This window comes from Cygnus atratus, chromosome 8 (genome assembly GCF_013377495.2).
Source record: "Cygnus atratus isolate AKBS03 ecotype Queensland, Australia chromosome 8, CAtr_DNAZoo_HiC_assembly, whole genome shotgun sequence".
Classification (NCBI taxonomy): Eukaryota; Metazoa; Chordata; class Aves; order Anseriformes; family Anatidae; genus Cygnus; species Cygnus atratus.
In genome coordinates, this window is record NC_066369.1 from 23429811 (window position 1) to 23453228 (window position 23418).

Below are 23418 nucleotides of genomic sequence, written 5' to 3' on the forward strand. Positions count from 1 at the left end.
TGGGGAGGTCAAGGCGAGGTTGGGGAGCAGGGGAATGGCGGACCCTAGCCTCATGCCGGGGCGGGCGGTGAGGGGAGCCCGGCGGTCAGACCGCTCCCGCACGGCTGGGCACGGCGGCTGCGAGGAACAGCGAGGGGAAAGGCGGGGGGCATGATGTGAGGGGCATGGCGGCTGCCATTTTGGGAGGGGAAGCGCTGAGGAGGGGCGGGGAGGGCGCGGGGCGCTGCGAGGACGTTTCCGTTGCCGGGGCGGGCGGCGGTGACCGTGGGGAGTCCTTCGGTGCCGCTATGGGGCTGGACGGCGCCGCCGGGCGCGGCGGGGAGCCTGAGGTGAGCAGGGATGGGGACGGGGACGGGGACGGGTCGGTGCCCGGCGTGTCGGTAACGGCTGTGCTGTGCTCTGTCCGCAGGAGGAGGAGGAGGAGGAGCTGGTGGTAAGTCGGGGCTGCAGGCCCCTCGCCGTGCCTCGCGGTCCGTGTCCCCGCCGAGCTGCGGGGCCGGGCTCCTCACGGGCAGAGCTGAGCTGTGGGGGGCCCGGTGCGGGGCTCCCCGTGCTCACCGCAGCCCTGTGCCCCCCCAGGACCCCCTGACCACCGTGCGGGAGCACTGCGAGCAGACAGAGAAGTGCGCCAAGGCGCGGGAGCGGCTGGAGCTGTGCGACGCCAGGGTGTCCTCCAGGTCCCAGACGGAGGAGCAGTGCACCGAGGAGCTCTTCGACTTCCTGCACGCCAGGGACCACTGCGTAAGTGCAGAGCATGCCGGCCTTTAGTCAGGCTCCTGGGTGTGAAAGTGTGATGCTTAGTAGCTCTTGAGTCACTCCAGAATCTCAAAAAAGCTGTGAATGTTGGTGCTTTTTCTTATTAAACATTCCTCCCGTTTGCTACAGCAGTTCCAGCTTAAGTTTTGTAGGTTATTAAACAATAACGTCAAACAATGTTTCTGCCATGCAGGTGACACTTTGCTATTTCAGTGTTGTGTTTGCCTTTTCTAAGTTAACCCCTTTTCATCTGAGGTGAAGCTTTGTAAGAAATCTCGTTAAGTTTCTGGAATTACTTCTGGCGAGAGGGTTGTGGGGCCATGGGCATCAGTGGCCCAGAAAACCAAGAGACGGGTGGTAAAACCCTGCTGACTAGCAGCCCTTTTGAACAGAAACTGTCAGTCACCGAGTGCTTTGTCTTCTCTTTCAGGTTGCTCACAAGCTCTTTACCAAGCTGAAGTGAACATGGGAGTGATTGTCCATCTGCTTCCATAATCTGACAGAGAGCTCTTGTCGGTTCTCGGATTCACAGTTCTGCTTCCTGCCTGTTTATTGTCAATGTGAAGTAAAAACGGAGCGGCTTTCGGGCAGTGACTGAGTGCCAGCATGTCACTGTATCTGTTCTCATGGAAGATGTGCAGCTACACAAACTGTGTTGATGTTCTGTAATTTTCCATATTAAACATTCAAAGTTCCTGTGGAAACACTCTTGGTTTATTTCTTAGTCTCTTGTTCTCGCTTGTACTGGTACTGGGTTAAGATGAAATGATTGGGGGTCAGAGCCCACCTGTGTGTACGTGGGGGAGACTTTTCCTCAGCTGTGGGAATGTTCTTGTGCAGCCTTGATGACTGGTGGCTGCTGTGATCCCATAGGTAAGAATTTGTTGAAGCCACAAAGACATTTGTGAGCCCCACAAGATCAATGTTATTCACTTGGTAAGCTGTGACTAAACCAGTTTTTCCAAAAATGCTGCCTTCCAGAGGAAAAACATGAAAGGTTGACTTTTTTATAGGAAAGAAGCATGATTTCTGTAAAATACATGAACAGCTAAATAGAATTACTTTTTTAAAAAACTGATTGAAGCCTTTTTTATGACGTTTTTTGTGATTTTTTTGTTTAAATAGTGCTATCTGTTCCCAAACTTGATACCTGATTCTCACCCCTAGAAAGCTGCGAGGTGAGGCTGTTTCTGTTTAATGTGCCTTTGGGGGAAAAATGGCAGCTGCCCCTCAGAGGTTGCCAGCAGAGGTTGGAGAAGCCTCTGCTGTGGTCAGCTCTGTGTCCTGTCCCAGAGTGACCTATCATGGGGCTGAGGACAGGCACAGGGTGGTGGTTCCCCCTACTCTTGAGTGCAGGAACAGGGAATAATGCATGAGTGGTGACCTGGGAACTTGGGCAATGCTGCACTGTGAGGTGGCATCATCGGTAAGCACCAGCCTGGGGCTGTGGTGCAGTGGGGTCGAGTTCATAAATTGTAGGATGTCCTGAGTTGGAAGGGACCTGCAAGGATCACCGAGCCCCACTCATGAGTTCAGGCTGTGCTTCTGTTTCCCTTTGGGTTAAGATACTTAGTAGCAGGGAACAAACGGCAGCAAATGCTTCCTCAGCTGTTACAACATCACCTCTTAAATTCGGCTGCGCTTTACCAGGGCGGCAGCCTATGTATCACCCTTTCTCTGACGGATCCCAAGCTCAGCCCCTAGCGCACCCAAACGGAGCTTGACCCAAACACCACCCTAACGCTAGCACAGCTTTATTCCTTCATATTCTTCATTTTCCCGGTGGGCCACGATTTGGAAGCCGGGGGCTGGCACCCGGCTGCGGGGCTGCCCCGGCCCTGTCCCGCTGCCGCCCCCGTGCGGCTGCGGCCGCAGCCCGCGGCCCCCGGCTCCGCCCGCCCGGTGCCGGGGCCGGGCCCGCCCCGGAAGGTGCCCGCTGTGTGTGTGTGGGGGGGGTCTCGGGGCTATGGCGGCTGGGCGGCGGTCGCTGCTGCCGCTGCTGCTGCGGTGGGGTCCGGGGGCACAGGGCCTGGGTCCGGGGGCACCGGGGCTGGGCGCGGCGCCGCGGCGGCACCGCCACAAGGAGAAGTGGGTGAGGGCGCCGCCGCTCCCCGGGCATCGCCTGTGCCCCGCGCAGCTCGGCTTTTCTCCCCCTCAGCCCTTCGCACCCCCTTTTTTCCCTGCTGCACCCCCGTGTCTTCCCTCCTCCCCTCCCTTCTGCTTGCTCGCTGCTTCCCTCGCTCCTCTCTCCCCCATCACCTCAATCTCACATCATTCCAAATCCCAATTTCACCCCTCTCTGCCCCGTTTATGTTCCCTTTGCACCCCATCGCGGCTCTCCTTGCACCCTCTTGCACCCCTTACAGCCAAACTACACCCCCGTGACACTGCTCCCCCGTTCCCTGCAGCCCATCCTCTCCTTGCATGGCTGCGGAACGGTCACCGAGTGAAATGCAGGGGCTGGGGGTCAACGGGGTGTTGGATATTTTGTCTGTTCGCACATCCAATATTTTCTTCCCAAGGCTGCCACGGCGCCCCGCATCCCCGCCACGCGGCTGGCGCTGCACCACTTCGACACCAACTACAGCCTGCAGCTGCGGGAGCGGTGGCCGGCCGTCCGCGCCAGCCTGCTGTGCGAGCAGAAGTACGGCGCCCTGGTCAACAACTTCGCTTGTGCCGACCACGTTGCCCAGGAGCTGGAGCTGCACAACGCCACCGATTTCGTTTCCGAAGCCGCCAAAAAGGCGCAGAGTTTGCTGCAGGGTTCAGCAGTGGAAGCAGAGAAGGGGGAGAGCACGTCCCAGGAAGGGCCTGGTGGAGGCAGGACTGTGACACAGGCAGGGACATCACCGCTGCTGCCTGCCCCCATCAGCTCCAACATCAAGTGCTACACCTTCCCCAGGGGCGACATCACGCGCTTTTGTCCTGCTTGGTGAGATGGTTTTCCTGTTTTCTTCACACCGATATCAGCCAGATGTAGCACACAGGCACACAAGATAGAACTAGCTAAAGAAGCTGCGTTTTTGAAAAAAGCCAAAAAATTTTAGTTGGCTTTGAGATGTGCCACACTATCCCCAGCTAGGCCTTCAATAACATTTCATTGACCATTCCTAGGACAAACCAATGTTGCCATTGCCACCGTCAGGGTGTTAGCACCAGCTTCTTTTGTATGTGCCCATCTTAACCTCCAGTTGTTTTGTTTCCTCACGTGCTTGCTTTTCTGTGATGGTGGTTTCCAGGCCAGACGCTCTGGGGCTCCTCAGCTACTATCTCATGGATGCAGCATCCCTCCTGCCCGTTTTGGCCCTCAATGTGCAGCCAGATGACTTCGTCCTTGACCTCTGTGCAGCTCCGGGTGGCAAGACTCTGGCTCTGCTGCAGACTGGGGCTTGTGGTAAGCGAAGGGGCTGTTCCTCGTGCTGCCGAGTAAAACTGGGATGGGAAAGAGTGCTGCGGTACATGGCACTGCCTGTCTGCCTGTTAATCTTTTGTGGTTATAAGAGTTGGGAATCGTGTGTTTTTTTCTAGAGTGAATTTCTCAGCATGCTGTTTTCTCCTCTCACCCCAGGGCATTTGGCAGCCAACGATGTCTCCATTTCCCGCACAAAGAGATTGTACCAGATTCTCAATAGCTACGTTCCCAAGAATGTCAGGGAAACCGTGAGTGTCACGTCGTACGACGGAAGGGACTGGGCAGAGCTGGAAGGTGGGACTTTCCATAAGGTAAGTGATTGAAAACCGGAGAAGATAAGCCCAACTATTTCAGTTTCCTCCTGTTTCAGAGGAAGACAGCAGCTCATCCAACAGTATAATTGTTTAGTCTTGCACAGCCTGAAATGCTGAGACTAAGCCACATACAGAGTAGTATTTCCTCTGGTTGTACCCTTTCTGCAGCATCTAGTGAGTATGGGCATCCTGAGTTGTACCTCTATCTATATAATTGCCCATAAATATCCCATCCTAATTCTTCACTTGCAAGGGGTTAGATATGAAACTTAGATGGTTGCTTCTTGTTTCTCAACCTGTAGCCATTCCCCTGTCAGGCAGGAGCGTGTTGGGCTATGCTGGCCCCTTAGTGGTTTGTTCTGCCTTGGGGGAGGGGGTTTTGTTACACCAGGAGGTGTCCCCTCAGGAGTTTTGCTGTACTACCTGGAGCATGGCAAGGCTGGAGGTGTTGGGTGAGGTGCTGGGTGACCTCTGAGCTCGATCCTAGGCCAGAATTGATGCAGGATCTCTGCTGCTGCAGGTCCTTGTGGATGTGCCCTGCACGACGGACAGGCACTCTGTGATGGAGACAGACAACAACATCTTCCACAGAAGAAGAACCAAGGAGCGTCAGATGTTGCCAATGCTGCAGCTGCAGCTGCTGATGTGAGTGAGCTTGGTACTGTTTTGTTGTTACCTGTGTTACAATAACAGCTCTTGCTGCTGTCAGCACTGAAACCTCTTCTTTATGTGTACCTGTACAAAGCTCTCCCCACCTCATATGTGCTGTGTGTTGGCTTCCTGATTTCAGTGCTGGTGTCCCGCACTGTCCTTTTCCACCTGTGATGGTGTGTTTGTTCTTCATCCCCTAGGGCTGGGATCCTTGCTACCAAGCCAGGAGGAGACGTGGTGTATTCTACATGCTCCCTCTCCCCGCTGCAGAACGAATATGTGATCGAGAGAGCGATAGAAATTGCAGAAACCCAGTTCAACATCACGACCCACGCAGAGGACTTGAGCCACTTCCGCACGCTCTTCCAGGACACGTTTTCTTTCTCCTCAGATTGCCGGCTGGGGGAGCTCGTTCTTCCTCACCTCACAGCCAACTTTGGACCTATGTATTTCTGCAAATTACGCCGAGCATAGAAGGGGTGGCAGATTTTGGCTCTTGGGCAGCTCCAGGTTCCTCATGGTACATCTCTGGGCCATCTCAATTGGAACTTGCTTCCACACTGCTGGATGTAATGAAATACCCTAGATTTCCAGGGAAAGCAAAACTACTTGATATTTATTTTTCTTGTTAAAATGTCTCCAGGGAAGTCTTTTTACTGCAGACGGAGAATAAATGAGAAAGACCTGCTGTGGAGTCTGCTGCCTATTTATCTGTTTGAGGAGTTTAGGAAAGAGAGAGGTCTCATCAGATGGAGCAGTTCATTTGTCTCAGAACAGGATAAATTGTCCTGTGCAGATGTTGTTTTCTCCCTTGCATCTGACTGTTTTTATCCTACGTGAGCAGGTTCAGAATAATAAACGCCATCCGGGGATCTCAGGCTTTCTGCCCCAGATCTCACCATCTGCATAATCTGTCTCTGCTTGTCACCTCTCTGCTTTTAGAAACAGCAGCCTGAGGTCCTTAAAGAAGAGGTTCTTAAGAATGCTGCTTCGCTGGGCTTGGAAATACACCTGTGATGCTTGAGATCTGCTGGTGGAAACAGCTCAGTGCTGTGGAGAGGCAAGTGACTGTTGCCATCTCCCACGGACAGAGAGGTGTGAGCACTGCCATGTGTGCTAGGTGCCGTTTAATGTCCAGTGGGGAGGTGTATGATTTTGAGGAATAACTGTGCACTCATATGATCTCATCATCTCATCCATCAGTGGAGGGTTACTCAAGTTTATAATAACATTTGCTTAATATCTGTATTTTATGTTTTTTTTTCAAGTAAAATAGTGATGGAGAGGGTAGATAGACACGGCTGTATTCCCAGCAGGGCTGTTAGCCTCAGCAGCCCATGCTTACATCCAGTGCCAGCAAGAAAATACTACTGAGGGTAACTCCCACCCATATCCATCGTTTCAGGAAGGTGCACTTCATAGATTTTTGATCATTTGAACCCAACATTAGACATTCTAGCCCTCTGCATCACATCTTTGACCAACATGAGTGTTAGTGTGGCTGCAGAGTGTGCTGGTGGGGAACACAGAACAGTCGCTAATGCAGCAAAAGGAACTGGTTGTTTTCAGCCATATCACTTTACTGGGACAAACAGGGGAGATAGGAGAACGAGCAGCAGAAGAGGTGGGGAACATATGACAGGATAATTTGTGAAGCTGCGGTGTCCATCTGGAGTCTTCAGATATTCTCATTTTTTTTCTAAGGAAGAATGTGATGCAGGCAAGACAGGGTTTCCTTCCAACAAAGGAGTTTGGTGTTGTGAAGGGTTTGTGTGATGAAGTGCTGGAGGATTTATGTTGATGTTTTGGTCTCTGCATGAGCTGCTGAGCTGTTTAGAGATGAATCCGGCAGTGTCTCAGCCAAGACAGAGGACAGTGAGGCAGATTTACAGTCCTTTTAATGCCTACGGAGGAAACTGCTGTGTCCTTTACAGGATCTGTGCTTGTCAGCAGGAAGAAAGGCAGGAAATGCATTTTCTTTCCTCCTTCCCTCCTTGCTGGAATCTATGCACTTCAGATTGCGAAAGGGGAAGCTGATGCAGAGCTGTCCTGTTTATGTCTTGGCTGCCTCTGGCCCTGCAGAGGTGGGACTGCAGAGGCTACGCTGCTCCCTTCCCACGGCTGAGGGTCTCCACCTCCTTCATGAAGCGCAGGCACAGCTCCTCCTGCCACGGCAAGGCCACGCACTGCACGGCCACGGGCAGCCCCACGGCTCCTGCCACAGCCTGCAGAGGGGACAGAGTGAGGGGTTACATGGTGGAGCTCGGACCTCCAGCAGCTTTGGGGAGCTTTGTTTAGGCACGTGGCCAGTCCCTTCCAACTCAAGGGCTTTCCGTGTCACATACCTGTTTCAGTGTCCTGTCCCAGGAGTCATCGCAGCATCCTCGGTAAAGCTTCAGTTCTTCCTCATCAGCTTCTGTCACCACGCTGACGGGCACGACCCCAGCGGGGAAGTTCAAGACGTTGTACAGCATTGTGGAGGAGACGGCAGCTGAGAGAAGCAAAACAGACAACACAGGCAGCTACAGACTCAATTTCAGACGTGTTCCTTGAAGCCCTGAGAACCAGCTACTTTTGTGAGGCAAAACTGCCCAGGGCTGGTCATCCCTGAGTCCCAGTCCTACTGCAAGAAACAACTGCCACCAGATCCACCTTATCCAGAGGTCTGCCAAGCTTTACGGTAGTTATTTTTCCTTCCTAATGCCCATAAAATGTTTTGGTGGTGAAGCTCCACAGTAGTGGACAGTTCTGTCCAGTCACAACCATGGTTGTCCTCTCCCCTCCCAGGAAGGTCCCAGGCTCACTTACGGAGGAGTTTCCCTGGGAATCCCACGGTGAAGGCAGGCCCTAGGACAGGGCACAGCACGACGTCGAGGTGGAGTTCCCTCCACTGGGTGATGAATTCCGAGCGGTACGCCTTTGGGAGGAAAGGGGAGATGACACCAAGGCCATGTCCATGCCTGGAACACCTTGGCTTCTCTGAGGCATGCACCAGGCTGTGGTAAGGCTGAGGAGGCAGCTGTGCACCAGAGCAGAGGCAAGGGCTGGTGGCAGCGTGTCTGCCCGATGGAGGAACCCTTGCTGGGTCGCAGTGCTATCAGGACAGATCGGTGTCGCCACTGGCCCAGCCCTAAAGGAACCTCCTTGGACTCATCTCTTGCAGCCTGTAGTGCAGATATCCCCAAAGGGAGACCCACACTGTGTGCAAGTGTCTGCCTCTACAGCACATAGCCAAATTATGGACGGGAACTGGCAAGGTTCCTCTTTTGCCAGACTTGCTCTCAGGACAGCCTTTGTTGCTCTGGGACTGCTGAGTGTGGGTATTTGGGCGTGAGCACTGTAACCCACGAAGTCCTGGCTGAACTGACCAAAAAGCCCAACTAGTCCATTCTTACCTCTTTTTTGTGTCTTTCCCCTTGTCCCCAGCACCCCACTGCACAACCCCTTTCTTAAACACTGACCCCCCTCCTCTCTGCCAAACTGACACCATAATGCCTCAACTCATAGCATGATGCCCGAGAGAAAAGCCCTCAAAACATACCTCTATTTGATGCTGTTGATTCCACAGCTCATTCACTGACCTGCAAGCGGAAATCATAGTAACATTTTTAAGCTTTAAGAAGAGGGGAAACTGTTTAAACAATCCTCCAGGTTGATAAGCCTCAGTGATTTTAGCAATTACTTAAAACAATACATCTTCCTCAATTTGTCTAAAGTTTCCTTAGGCATTTAGCCAAGCTATTAAGCAACAAATGTCTGGAAATGGAAGAGAGAAGGTTTCTCTTGTGAGTCTGGATTGAGTGCTTATCTCTGCCACAAGCTTGCTGTACGACCTTGTCCAAGTTCCTTCATCCTTTCAGGGTAACACAAGGGGCAGTGTAACACTAGGGAAGTGGGGAGATGTGTTCCTAAGACTGAAGCATCGTCCAGGACAGAGAAACCTGCAGAAAGCCTGTTGTGAACCCAGTGCCCCCGACTCCATCGTGGACACTTAGAGGAGAAAGCACAGCTCATTTCCATAGGCATCCCTTGGGACGGTGCTGTCTTACCTCATTCCACACAAGGCATTCAGATAGTCAGCCAGGCGGGGAAACTGGAAAGGCAAATGATTCCTGTTAGGGGCATGATGTGAGGGTGCAGTAACTTGTGCCATCCCAGGAAACCTCAGTTCATGCCCTGACTCAGTCTATGGGGCTGCTGTGCTAAGGGTGAATAACATTGCTTAAGAATGCTCCACATGGTTCTCATTTTGCTTGGCTTCCAACTTCATGTTGTTGGTTCTCCTTTTTTTTTTTTTTTTTTCTTTTCCTTACAGCTCACTATTTCCTACTCACAGAGGAATGCACTGACCTGAACCAAGACACTTATTTCTGATAAATCAAACTTTTTTTTTTTTTTTTTTCCTTGGTGTCTCATAGAAACAAGATTTCTGCTTTGGTTGCCTCCCACTCACTGCTACATTTTTGATCCTGTTAGCTAAGAACAACCCAACTGGAGAGAAGGGCAGTGAAAACTGGAGGATGCAGGACGAGAGGATGTTTATTGTATGAATGGGGCTGCAGTGCGGATCAGCTCTTATTAATCACCAGGAAACCCCTGTGAAAGTGTGCTCTTTGGAAGGCCTCCAAAGCAGGGATAGAACTTCAAACTTGAGTTCCCCTGCTGTAGCAATCCCAACGCATGAATCTGTAGGAAACTGGGCACCGCTAGATGTAGCATTTAAATAACCACTTGCTGTTGGCTCTGCATTATTCTTTACAGCTCTTGGCTGGTCCTTTTCTCATTTCCCTTTGCACTGGGTAAACCCCAGCAGGGCTCTAGAAAAGACCTTCCAAAGTGACAGCATGTGCCTTGGCATAAAATCCCAGTGTTTGCAGTTAGAGGTGGCTCCCAGTACCGTCATGCTTCTAAGCATCTCAGGGCCTTGTTTACACCACTCTGCTTTGAGCCTGAGGCCAGGAACTCACCAGAGGTTTAAGAATCAGAGCCAGCAGCTTCTTCGCCAGCCTTGGGATCTTGTAGCAAGTCACCTGTGGTTTTAAGCTTGGATCTACAATATTTCCTGTGCTGAGAGATGAAAAGAGGAGGGGATCATGCCAGAGAAGCTGTTTGCCCTTTCTCAGAAACCCGAGTATCTCCTGTTTGGGGTGTGAGAAGAGCTAGTTTTGCCTGTGTGTTGTGCTCAGGGGCATGGGGATAGGGGTGTTTTAGAGCACTCCTGCCAGAGGGCTCCTACTTACAACTCATCCAACCAAGCACGGCCTCCATCAGCAAAAAATGTCTTCAAAAACAGTTCAGTCATAACATAGTGGATCCGAAGTGGAGAAAAGGGCACCAGCTGCACCAAAACACAAAATCACACAGCAGCCTGAGGATGTGAATAATTTCCAAGGCCTGACTGGGGATATACTTCACTGGCAGAACAGAAGCCTTCCTGGGCTCCACACACTGGTGGAGGGGCCCATTTCAGCCCTTTAGCCATCTCCCCATATGATTATTCCTCCCTGGCAGCTTTTTGGCTCAGGTCTGAGACCTCTCCATTCCTCCTCCCTCTTGTTCTAGGCAATCACTGAGCCAGAAACTGCACCAGTTTTCCATGTGTCCCAGCTGAATCAATGCCTCCTTAGACATGGCCTTACTTTGCTATGAAGTACTAACATGTTTCTACAAGCATGCCTACATGGAGCAAAAGGTGTTTCCCATCCTGTGTCCCATGGCCCTTTCTCTCAGTACCGTGGTAATTTAAAATGGCGCCTCTGTTATTTATCCCACAGCAGGTCCGAGGGGCTCTGTGTAGCTTCTGAAGGTTGATTACAGCAGGAAGGGGCAAAGCTGGGGGCACCCTGTGGGGACGAGTGTGGGGTGGTGGTGCTCACCTTGTGCCCTGCTGCCTGCAGAGCCTCCCTGGTCTCATGCACCGCCCTGCGCATGCAAGGAGGCAGCGGGAAGTAGCCATCGGTGTCGTAGTACCCGACCCGCAGAGGAGCAGAGCTTGAGTACACCTGGAGCAAAGGAGACACCAGTCTGACGTTGCCTTCCTCCACCCTTTGCCGGGGTCTCTCAGTCTGGTAAACCACACTCCAGTTGAGAGAACGGAAATAATAACTACTTATTTTTGTTAACCATTTTTTGTTCCCCTGATAATTATGAATCATGCCCTCAAAGAGATCTAGGAAGTTACTAGAAACCAGTATTACAACGATAACTGGATCCTTAAGGCATGTAGGACCGTTAAGGACCAGGCTCACCTCCTCGTTGAAGGGGATGGGGGGCACGGTGGGGTCCAGCCGGAACATCTCCTCGCAGAGCAGTGCCTTCATGCAGAGGGCCAGGCTGTCCACATCTCTCGCCATCGGCCCCAGCGCAGAGGGAACTGGTGTGGGACGAGAGCAAATGTCCATAGTAAGCAAAGGAGTGTGTCAAGCACTGGTCTGTCCCTCCACATGGCCACAGTGACTGCAAGGAACCATCAGGCAATGAGGTGGGGTGTTCTAGGTGGCTTCCACACAGGTCTTGGCTGCCTCAGGCCTTCCCGTGGCCTAGAGGATGACTTAAGACTTTAGAGGTGACATAGCTTCTCTGAGGTGACCCCGAGGAGCCACGGCACTCTGCACCTGGGCTTGTTGAACCCAGGCCAGAGTCTTATCCTCTCCTACAAAGCTGACAGGCACATTCCACTCTTCCTGCTCTTCACAGCATATAGAAAAAAAATAAAAAATTGAAATTCACATACCTGACAGGATCCCATTGACTGGGCCATTCACTCCAGACAGGCTGCAGAAAAAGAAAAAAAAAAGTATATTGTAATGCCAGTAACAGGGAGATATTCTCAATACGTCTGAACAGGGCATTGCGGTCTTCCATTCAGGACCTCAACCAGAAATAAATTATTAAAAGAATTTGATCTGAGCTGAGTAAAACAGAAAATTTTGGTCAAACAAAACAACAAAAAAATAAATCTAAACCACAACAACTCTTAGTTGTAGTTTAACCAAAAATGTCCCATTTCGGAGTTATTGAACCACCTTAGCCCCTCTTTCTTTTAAACTCCAGGTCAGTTTTACAGTGAAAGCACTGCTATTTCCAGGCAGAACCTAGCAATATTGCCTCTTGGGAAAGGTTTTGAGCAAAGCAAGTCAGCATTTATGAAACTGTCCTCTTTTTCCCCCAAATACTCGCTGTGTACATCATCTTTCAGCTGAGTTTGGCAATTAGCATCCGTCCCTCCAAAACTGCAGTTTGAGGGCAACTTGACTGTTTGGTCCAAGTAAATTTCTCTCTGTCTCTAATTTATAAGTTAGGTTTTTCCTTTATTTGCTTTCAGAGATGTAGGGACTGACACTCAGGCAGGTCTGAATTCCCGTTTCCTCACCAGGGACACGCTGTCCTGTGTGACCAGACAGCAGACCCATCCGTTTGCTGAGCCCTCCCTGAACACGGTGGGTAGGTGCACAAGGCGGGTGTGAGCTCAGAGGGACACTGTGTGCCTTGGGAAGGAGCAGCATGGGTTTGCAGGCTCCTTGCAGAGTGGGCAGGGCAGATCGCAGCACCTACCTGAGCCTTTTGGCTGTGGGTTTGAGCCCGCACAGCCCGCAGAAGCTGGACGGCAGGCGGATGCTGCCACCAACGTCTGAGCCGATGCCCAGGATGGAGCCTCCCCCTGCAATCAGAGCTCCCTCCCCTCCTGAGGAGCCTCCGGGGGTCTTCTGGTGGTTGAGGGGGTTCAGGGTCTGGCCAAAGATGGTATTACTGCAGTCGTAGCTGAGGAGAAAACCAGCAAACAGGCTGTCAGGAAGAGTCTAGCACCTTGACTTTGTTGTCTCTCTCATGCACTGGGCTTATGCAGCATACCCAACCCCTCCTTCCACCCCATATACCCTTTGGGACAAGGCTCATTCCCATGAGCCGCCACCTCCCATGCACAAGTGCAGTTAGTTTTTGTTATTTCATGGTGTTTTTTTTCCCCTTAATCTTATAGAAAAGCCATTTTCAGTTCAACTGAGATAGCTGGCAGCTAATGGAAGAGGGACTCATCTGGGGAACATCTTAGAAGACAGGAAGGAGCCTGTCCGTGACCTACAGGATGGGTTTTAGTTTCAGGAGCACAGCCAGAGGGGAGATTTCTAATGATGTATGTTACTTGAAGAGGGATTGCGGCACGTTGGTCTTAGCGAATGGGATGGCCCCCTGTCTCTTCAAAACCTTGACTAGTACGCTGTCCTCCTGCTCTGGAGTGCCCAGGTATTGCACAAGCCCACAGGTTGACAGTTGGCCCTGCAGAGAGGAGAAGGGACAGTGGACAGGGTCAGCACAGTTCCCCTGCAGTTTTGGAAGGAAGATTTGGTGACCCCTTTGGGGAGTACTAATCTATTCCTTTGCATAGAGGGCCAAGCACTCCTTCTCCTTCCATCCTTAGCAGAGGGCTGCTATGCACTTACAGGGTTAAGGCTTCTTTGGAACCTGGCCTTGCTCTTTTTCCTGCTATTTCTCTCCCCTGACCTAGATGCAACTTTATAGGTAGTCTTTGTTCACCCACTAGCTCAGGATCAAACCCAGTGTCCTGCTGTCCAGGTGAAGCCACCAGTGAATGTTCAGGGAGAGAACATAAAGTCCAGGCAAACACAATGTGGTCCTTTTTCAGTTAGCTCTGGTGCCTGGGTCTTGTTTTGCTAAAGGGCTCAGTGGACAAGCTACAGTGCTGCAGGGATTCAAGGTTAATGGTTCCTGCTGCCAGTGAGTTTTTGGAAGCTGAGCCTTGTTCTTATCAATCATACAGCAAACGCTGAAGCATAAGTCCAACTTATGGCTCAAAACATCACGTAGCCCAGCTCGTGCTCACCCATGTATCAGAGGAGAAATCATTTGTTTTTTCACTGATGGAGGCACTGCAACAGATGTGCAACTGGGGCCCTTTGCTCAGGATTTATCTTCTGGCAGGAGAACTGCTTGTGAGATCAATGCCGAGTCTGCTCCCACCAGCATGAGTGGAGTCACTGAAATCAGCTCTTTCAATGACTCTGTCTGGCCTAACTCAGTTCAAAGAAAGCACCCACCAGATCCACACACCTCACATGAGGGGGTCAGAAACTCCTAACTGCCAGGGCTACAGCTGCAATGAGGTGTGGGGCTACAGCCCCAGGCCCAGCCAGGCTTCGTGTGGTATAAGCAAGGGAGGGATTGGGCCCATTCCCCACCCTCTGTTTCACCCCACATCACCACCCAGCCTAGCCCATGATGGGATGCTTCAGGGGGACAAAGGGAAGCACCTTGTGGCCGATGTGGTCCTTGATGCTGACAGGGATGCCGTAGAGAAGCCCTTTCTCCTTCTGCCCTTGTATTTCCTGGAGCTGCTCCTCACACTCTGGGATAAAATGTCGCACGCAGTTTGTCTGCTGGGTCACTTCCAGGGCCTTTGCCATACACATAGAGGAAGAGGTGTTAGTTAAGAACATCTTAATGATGTAGCTGCATTCAGTAGCTATTTGGATCTTTGAAGCAAGTGGTAGCGGTAACCCCTCCCAGAGCATCCTAGCTCAGACCATCTCAGAGGGCTATCTCGTTACGGGTATGACCCAGGAGACAGAGGTATCTCTGTCCTTTCGTATTTCTCCTCTGATATCTGCTGGATTAAAGACTTGCCATAATCAGCAGCTCCACCAAGTCTTCTCCGTCACCAGCCCGTGCTCCACAGCAAGGAGAACATAAGCAAACTGTCCTTCATGCTGCAAACAGGCACTCACCTTCTCTATGTAGGTGTAGAGGACAGTCCTGGGGGACAAGGACCCTTCCTGTAATCTCCCAGCAAGTTCCAGCAGGGGTAGGGACAGGATGGCATCTGTCTGGACACTGGGGACCTGCAAGAGGATGATGGCAAGGATGGCAGGACAGCATCTCCAGGTACCCATGGCAGGGGCCTGTGCCAGGGCGCAGAGGAGACAAGTCCCTTGTATTTTGCTAACATTAACAACAAAGCTTTCCAGAAAGGCAGATCATGCATGTGGGGGCTCAGACTCTGAACTGATGAATGCTTCACATGAATTTGAGCTGTTCTGTAAGCCCCACGGATGTCACAATCATGATGCAAACCCAGGAATCCACCTGTCTCTGGAAGTGTAGAAGACCTTCATGCATCCATTGCAGGGAGGGACAATCACACTCACATCTGAGCCTCCCTTCCCACACTGTGGGACTTATCCATTGACTGAGAGTTAATCTCAGCTGAGGAAACCAATCTGGCCAGAAGAATATCCAGAGTTGGAAGGGACCCACAAGGATCATTGAGTCCAACTTGTGGCTTAAAGGTACCAAAGTCCTTACACACAAGCCTCAGGCTGACCCTTCAACCCTTGGTATAGGTACAGGCACTGTGCTGACAGCCCTGGCATCAACCTAGGGTGGTAAAAAAAATCTAATAGCTCAGGCCAAGCAAACTGAAGAAATCAATAAAGACTTACAGGTGGGTAAACTCTGCTCAGGTGAAGGCAACTGGCAGTTCTCAGTGACACCATTTTTTTCTAATGTATATATATAAATACATATTTTTAAATATTTAAGAAAAAAGGTTGTAAAGATATATATCACTTGTAGTTGCTTTGATTTATCTCCAAGTGCATTACCTGTGTAGACATGATCTTGTTGAACCAGCACAAATGCGGAAGCAAACAGAGCAGGGAGGAAAGGGGGGTCAGAAATGAGTGCTGCAAAACTTCAGGAATTGGGGGCCACATCCGTGCTGGTTGGGTGCCTGCCTCATTTATCCCCATGTTGTGTCCTGGTTGCTCACAGGAAGCATTAAGTGCCCTGTGCTTCATTAGTGTTAAGTTAGGCCAAGTATCTTCTGGGCAGATTGGTGGGCCGGGAGGCCTCACTTGCTGGGAATCCTGGTGAAACTTCTTCCTTTGAAGACTCTCCAAGAGCTATCTAGAAGGCAGGTTTTAGAGCCAAAGACAGAGGGGTGTGGACGGATGTATAAACTTAAGAGTCAGGAAGAGAAAAAGCTTTTTTGCTTCTACACATAGAGGTGAGAGGTATTTCTAGATCCCTAAAGATCTAGAAGATTTGGATGGATTAAGGTCCAGTGCTTCATCACCTTTGTTGTCTAAAACCTCGTCCAGTGTGTAACTCACGTCTCCCTGGCTGTAGGCTCCCACCACATCTCATACAGCTTGAGAAAAGCAGCGCTCTCCCTTCCTCCCAAGGCAGCCTTACCCCTTGTTGAAGGCTGCTGGAACATCTCCCCTGGGTTCTCTGTGACAAAAGCTAGCAGCAGGAGCTGAAGAACAACGTCAGAAGACACACCAGTGGGACTCAGCCTACCCACAAGGATGGGTTACCTGCTCCCTGAACTGCCGGACAGCCTTTGCCATTTTCTTCACACCTTCCTCCCGGGTCCTCTGAGCCTCTTCCATTTTCTGCTGGATCTGCCTTTCACCCAGCCACTTCCAGACTACCACGGCCACCGCTGAGCCACAGAGAAGGCTGAGGGCAGCAGAAGAAGCCACTTCTGGCTCTGGCAGGAGCTGTCTCAGCTGCTGCTGGATCATTTTGCTGGACCCGCTGATCTCTGAGGATGGAGGGAAAAAGAGAAGCAAGGCAGAGAGCTCCCCTGCCTCCCCAGATCTGCTTCTTCCAGCACCAGTGTCTCAGCTCAGCAAGTAGTTTATAAATCCAAAGCTGACCCCTGCAAGAGATGCCTTCACGGGGGCATGCAGTGGGGAATGATTGACGGAGAAGTTCAAAAGGTTAAGTTTGCACAGCCAGTGAACCCTGGGCTGTATTGGGTTTATACGGGCTGTCCGGACTGTGGGAAGTTCTCTGCTGGGGAGGAAGGGCTGGGGGATCAGCTGGTCAAAAGAAGCAAGGAAATAGCTTCACTCCTGTTTCCTGCATAGCCTAGGAGGACAATGGAAGAAGGGGAAAAAACAGCTTGAACTCTCAAGATTTCCCTGCACAGGAATGAAGACAGTATGACGAGAGGATGCATGGCTGTGGGGTACCCACTCATCCACCCCCCCCATGCTGCTACTATGGCAGACACAGGCTGCTTCAGGAGACCTGTGATAGGGCTCAGCTCTGCCACAGTGTCTGCACGAACCAGGAGAGGTGGGTTCACCCCACAACAGAGCATGCGGTTATTGCTTTAGAAGTGGAAAATCCCACAGCGTTGCAGTCCAGAAGCAAACTATTCCCATCAGATATTAAGACGGCCACTGCTGAGGTCCTTCCAGCACAGACACCTCTCACTACAAGCACACAAGAACCAGGCCCTGTTTCATCTTAAAATTGGTGTTAGTAGGGAGTGTTCTTCTCCTTGTTTTTAACTGGGACAATTTATGAGGGACTGTGGACAAAATTGACTTTGGCATCCTCTAAGAAATAGTCTGGAGTTGATGGCAACTAGCTAGCTGGTAACAAATTAAGCTGGCCACCTTCTGTTTTTCCTTTTAGTGGCATCCTTGCCCAGAGGATGCCTCCTCAGTGAAAGCACTGCTCATTTTCTGAGAGCAGCAGCACAGGGACATGTCTGCAGTCCCCCCAGCTCCTGCTGCATGGTGCTTGCTAGGGCAGGTGCCTCAGGAAGGTGCATGTGAACAGGGTCAGTACGCAGCAGTACCCAAACCCTCTCCCAGCCTCTTGGGATCCATGCAAAAGGCTTCCTGAGTCAGAAGTGAGCTCTTTGTGTATGTGACAGCAACACGACCCCTGTGATGGGCTGAGCGGATGTGGGAGTTTTTTCCTCACATTGGCAGGCATCAGGGCACGGACTTCCCACATCCGCTTGCGCACTGGGTCCCATGCTCTGATCCTGCCCTTTAGACATTCTGCAAATGTTTAACAGAGACAAAGCCAGCTGTGTCCGATCCAGCTCGGGATTTCAGAAGGTGGTTTTATTAGCAAGTGCAGCTGCGCTTCCAGGTGGCCGGATGCTGCTGAGGAAGCCCCTTTCCTTATCGATGGACTGGCGTTTTTACCTCCGTCATGAGCCGGAGGCATAGCTCCTCTGGTCACGGCAAGGCCATGCACTGCCTGGCCACGGGCAGCCCCACGGCTCTGCCACAGCCTGCAATGGGGACACAGGCAGTGAAGAGCAACTGGAGGGGGGAGAGGGCTGAATCCACCCAGAGGGATGGGATGGCTTCAAAATCCAAGCCTGGTTTGCACCTTCCGAGTAGACCTTCAGGCTGCAGAGGCAGTCCAAAAGCCATATGAAATTAGAGTCCCCTTATGGTTTAACCTGGCAGGCAGCTACGATCACTTCCAGGACTCCTGGGTGACTGGGGTTTCCTATCTGAACCCCTGTGTGATCAATGTGACCCACTTACTCCACGCAGCATCAGCTGCATGATGTGCAGAGGGGACCTTCCCTTTGAACATCCAGCCCAGCATCAGGGTGCCAGGAGCAGCTCTGCTTCAGTACCAACCACTTCTGAAGCAGCTCGAACCCCTTCATCTGCTGCCAGTCTCTGCGTGTAGCGGGCCTCAGATCCTCTGTTTCCCCTACTCCAAAACCCTAGGGGCTGAGCTTGAGTCTCCCCTGGTGCTTTCTGCCAGAAGCTCCAGGTGGGGCCATTCTCCCCAGCTGCGGCGTAAAGAACAGTTTTTATCTTGTCCTGCTTGGCCTGGGCCAAGGGCTGCTGCATGAAGTATTTCCTGTTTAATTTATTCAAAGGCTTCTCGATAGAGAGGGCTTACAAACAGACTGTAATTTGGAATGTGCATTCTTCAAAAACCCATAACATGTAAGAAACTTTGTGTTTCCTTTTTGTTAGCTGGTGGAGACATAGCTGTTATTTTGTTGATCACATCCATTGGGATTTGATGACGTCCATCTTGCCATTTTATTCCTAAAAACTGGATCTCTTGTGCAGGTCCTTTGACTTTATTTTGTTTTATGGCAAAACCAGAATTCAGAAGGATTCGGACTATTTTCTTCCCTTTCTCAAAAACTTCCTCAGCTCATGGATGGGAATCAGGGAGCCGGTTGGTGCGGTACTGCTGATGGCACACCATTGTGGGAGCGATCGGCACCTGCTGTTCTTCAACCTCAGCAACCCCACATCAGAAAACGGCAAGGAATCTGAGTTTAACTACTTGCCAGTCACTTTATCTTATAAATACAGCAGCTGGAGAAAAGCCTATTTGAGCTTTCCAGGGACTGCGGGGGGGCGTAACCTTTGATCTCTGCGGTGGAGTAGCTTTTTCCCCGGCTCAGCTATGGTTTAAGATTAACTAATGTTACATCAATCCTCTGTTGGCAATGGGCAGCAGGCATAACGGGTGAGTACGAGCAGGCCCTCCCTGACCATATCTCAGACCCTGCAGGCTGGACAGCAGCCCATCTGGGGTTTAGCAGAACTGTACATTGTGGAAGGTACCCGAATGGCAGGGTTGGTGGAAAACACCCCCCCAGTTTTATTGTTCTGCATGATGCTATATGGTACAGCACATACCTCTGCCCAGTCTGGGCCAGCTGTCCCGGCTGTCCCCCCGATGGGTTTTAGCACATTGGTGTGTGTTTAGCATAGTTCTCATCCTCAATGCGAAACACAGCACCATACCAGCTACTAGGAAGAAAAATAACCCTAGCCCAGCCAAAACCAGGACAAGTCCCTAACAAGGAAGGGAGCAGCTACCTGAAGGCAAATGGGATGGGTTGGGGTGAGGGAGGCTTTGTGTGGTCCTGTGACTAGGCAAAGGGGAGCAAAGGGTGCTTGGGAGAAAAGTCTCCTGAGAGAGACCACTGTCCTCATGGGGAAACTGAGGCAGGTAATGTCCCACGGAATGTTGCAAGTCAAACCTCAGGTCCCTAGTAGAGGAGCCAGCCTGCCTGACTCACAGTGCTGTGTTCATTCCGCCACATTGCACTGATGATCATCAACCAAGGCCAAGTGCAATGTTTCTGCAGTATATTTATTACCTGACTTAGTCTAGGTCCAAGGTCACAACATCAAAGTAGTTGCGGCTGTGCTCAGATGGGGCACAGGTAGTCCCACAGTATTGTGCCTCATTTATTGCTAAGCACTTTCCTTCCGCTTTAACTCAGAATCACAGATTCTCATTGTACCTCTGTTAGGCTCTCAAAATTGGATGAAGAAAATACACCCAAATCCCAGGACTCACCTCAGCACTACTGAGATACCACCATGATGCCAAACTGGGGAACATCCTAGATCCTGGCTTTCCAATGACATCTGCCTTTCTCAGTTTTGAACACTCTACTAATTCAGATATTGTCCCAGCTGCATCAGCTTAAAGAAGGCAAAGTTGATCCAGTCCCATCACACAGTGTCCAGACACATTTATAATTTTTTTCTGCATCACTGACCCGCTGCCTCAAGCTTTGTGTTGGTGACATAGAAGAGAGAGGTTTTCAAATAATCATCTAACTGATTTCCCTTGCTGTCCTTTTCACAGTTTCCTCTTTTTGCTGCTAGACTGATATATAGAGATAAAAACGCTTACCTGACTCCACTTGGGGCTTTCAGATTTTTGGCAATGCAGGGAAACTAAGAGGAAGTACACTTAGATGGATCATGGAATGGAGGCAAAACAGAAAGGAAAGAATCCCCATCCCTTCAGTACTCATCTGACCCCTAGGGCAGATGGCACCACTATTACTTAGCGTATTTCTGTGGGCCCAGGTGGAGTTTGGCTGATTTGCACCAATGAAATACTTTGCCAAGTGTTGTTTATCTTAAAAATGCGTGTGGGTATGGTATTCCTGGGTGTGACTTCAGAAGAGCATTGATACCCATATGAATGAGAGTTGCAATTCTGCTCCAGATCTGCACTCCCCTCAAATCCAGATTAATTCCCTATGTAGATAAATCCATCTTGGAGGTTAAGATGGGATCCAGACTAATTTCCCGGTTTAATCAAACTCACCAGAGGAGTTAAAATGAAAGCCAAGACCTTTACACAAGAAAAGGCAGCTGATCTGGGATTTCACTGTGACATCTGCATCTCCTTCACTTTGGACCATTACAGAGGCAGGCAGTTGGACCAACCCAGTCAGTCCACTTCTGTCCCCAGCAAAGCTCAACTTGCAGAGGCAAAACTGCACTGGCTTACTCTTGTCACACTCCACACAACACCTTCAGTTCTCAGGCAGGCTGGTTTCCATTAGAATCTTTCTATAAGTAAATTGTCTTCCCTCAAAATTGATCTCTCTCTCTCTATATATATATACACATATATTTAAGTCAGGTCAGCTTTGACTCCATTTTGGTGAAAATGACAGAAAATGAACCTCGAGAATTATATCCCATATTCTTTTTTTTTTTTTTTTTTGGATCCAAACACTGTGATGTGGTTTTGCAAACAATTTACAAAATGAAGTGTGTTAACTATGTTGTTCGGAAACAACTTTAAAGGTACTTCAGAAGTTGCTGAAGTCACAGGAAAATGGGCTGGTCCCCTCTGCAGAAGTTGTTCCGACTGACTCAGAGGGCTGAATAAGTATTTTCTGGGCAATCTCCAGTTTCTGACTCATTTCAGCCTGAAATATTTATTGGAATCATAAGACTTTCATAAAAACACACAATTTAATTCCAGGCAAAACCCACCAACAATCACAGAACGAAACAGTCTATCAGAAACTTCCCATTACTTAATCTGCACCTTTCCAACAACCAAGAAGATCATCTGAGAGGTGTTTCTATCGTCCCTTTGTTATGTTACTCGGACAGGACCCTGTTGGCTCTCCCTAAATAAGCTGCAATAGGATGGGGAGAGAAATGTCCCATACCAACCCTCACACCTCCGATAGCAGGGCCTGCGTGCTTTCTCTCCAGACCATCCCTACAGCTTTCTCACTTCTATGGGTATTACACTGTTTTCCTTGGTCCTTTTCATAGGAAAGTGGGTTTTATGCATCCTACTTACAACTTCTCCAGCTACAGAGATGCCAGAGAAGTCTGGCTTTTCACTGGTCTCATCCTGGGCAAGCAGGTGGAAAAATGAAAAAAAATAAAAAAAGGAAGGGGGGGGGAAGAGCAGATTGAAACTATGCTTGGAAAGATGAAACAGCTGTTTCAGAGTGAAGGATGTCCCAGTCCTAATTCTCACATTTTCCATTTGTGTTTCAAGGATGAACCTCCCTATGTTAAAGTGTTTTCATGCCACCTATTTTTGAACATTTGCTTTTAGTTACTTCAACTACCTCCTTCCTTGAACCCTGTTTGTTAAGTAATCCTAGGATCCCAGGGGCCTCAATGTCTCTAATATCCTCCGCCACTTTCTGTTATGTTACACCACAGATGGTTCTGTCTGCTTTGAGTATTATAAGAGACCAGTGACGTGTCCAAACAATGTATGTTTGGCTCCTATCAGTTTTTTCTGGAGAGTTTATTTGCTCATGGTGTTGCAACTAGGTAGAGTTTACCCTGCAAACTAAAGAGAAAATTTAGCAGGCTTAAGTCCTTATTAAAATCAGGAGGAGGAAAAACGATCAAAGCAAAGACTACAGCCAAGATACAGTGCTGGAGATAAGCAGAACTGGGAACTAGTGGGAAGAAAGTCCTTTTGCCCTAAGCAGCATTTCCACCTAATTCTCCAAGACAGACCAAAGTCTGGACTTTAGTTGGTGCCAAGAGGCTGGGCAAGCACAGTGCAAACAGGCACAGCAGCTCTCTGAGGGCAGCACAGCCTGAGCTTACGGTGAAGGGGTTGCAGGAGGGTTTGAAGCACAGTGGCACTGTGCTGATGGGAGCGGGAGGGAGCTGACATCCTCTCTCCAGCCCAGGAAGAAGTCTCCTGCAGACCTAAAGTTATGCCCTACAAAAGGCCTTTCCCTCCTTGAGTTTCAGTGCCTGAGCTCACCAGCCTTCTCTCAGCATCACCCTCTCTGCTTTTCCTTATGCTCGTTAAATTCCTGAGTAGCCCTCTGCATCTGGTCCAAACCCATATTTTCTCTCCCCCATGCCTCTTCCATCTTCTTCTTGACCTTGTCTTCACCTCATCTGCTTCAGCACCAGGAGGGCTCCAACTGAGCTGCTGACCGTGTCTGAGAGAACCCTTGGGGCTGTCTTGGCTTCAGGCAGGACCTGCTGCATTGTGGTGACCCTGCCCTTTGGGTGATGGGTCCTGAGAACGGCTGCTAACACTGTAGGATCCTGGGGTCTAGCGACTGGCTGGAAGCTGTAGAGGGGAGAGTGGGAGGAACAGTAAAACCCTTTCAGAACCACCCACAGAGAGTAGCTGGAAAGCAAAGAGCAAATATGCATGGGGAAAGTCCTTTTAGAAATAGCACCCCTTTGCTTCGTTCAGCCTTGCACTGATAGGGAG

At 50.4% G+C, this 23418-nt stretch overlaps 3 protein-coding genes across 3 annotated transcripts; 2 read left to right on the forward strand and 1 right to left on the reverse strand.

Moving 5' to 3' along the window:
* The first annotated feature begins 141 nt into the window (after positions 1-141).
* LOC118243530 (cytochrome b-c1 complex subunit 6, mitochondrial) lies at positions 142-1460 on the forward strand. Its single transcript, XM_035537664.2, has 4 exons — positions 142-329; positions 410-433; positions 580-741; positions 1187-1460. The coding sequence occupies exons 1-4, from the start codon at positions 165-167 to the stop codon at positions 1217-1219; spliced, it is 384 nt and encodes a 127-aa protein (XP_035393557.2). The 5' UTR covers positions 142-164; the 3' UTR covers positions 1220-1460.
* Positions 1461-2696: 1236 nt separating this feature from the next.
* Positions 2697-5821, forward strand: NSUN4 (NOP2/Sun RNA methyltransferase 4). Its single transcript, XM_035537468.2, has 6 exons — positions 2697-2848; positions 3279-3688; positions 3996-4150; positions 4325-4479; positions 5003-5127; positions 5334-5821. Exons 1-6 carry the CDS (start codon positions 2723-2725, stop codon positions 5605-5607), a joined length of 1245 nt encoding a protein of 414 aa, XP_035393361.1. The 5' UTR covers positions 2697-2722; the 3' UTR covers positions 5608-5821.
* Positions 5822-6832: 1011 nt separating this feature from the next.
* Positions 6833-16676, reverse strand: LOC118243440 (vitamin D3 hydroxylase-associated protein-like). Its single transcript, XM_035537465.1, has 15 exons — positions 16467-16676; positions 14874-14987; positions 14400-14543; positions 13274-13407; positions 12688-12894; positions 11867-11907; positions 11382-11506; positions 11010-11135; positions 10374-10471; positions 10101-10200; positions 9183-9226; positions 8675-8714; positions 7942-8050; positions 7479-7624; positions 6833-7358 (listed from the first exon to the last, which is right to left on the reverse strand). The coding sequence occupies exons 1-15, from the start codon at positions 16674-16676 to the stop codon at positions 7233-7235; spliced, it is 1764 nt and encodes a 587-aa protein (XP_035393358.1). The 3' UTR covers positions 6833-7232.
* Between the last annotated feature and the right edge of the window lie 6742 nt (positions 16677-23418).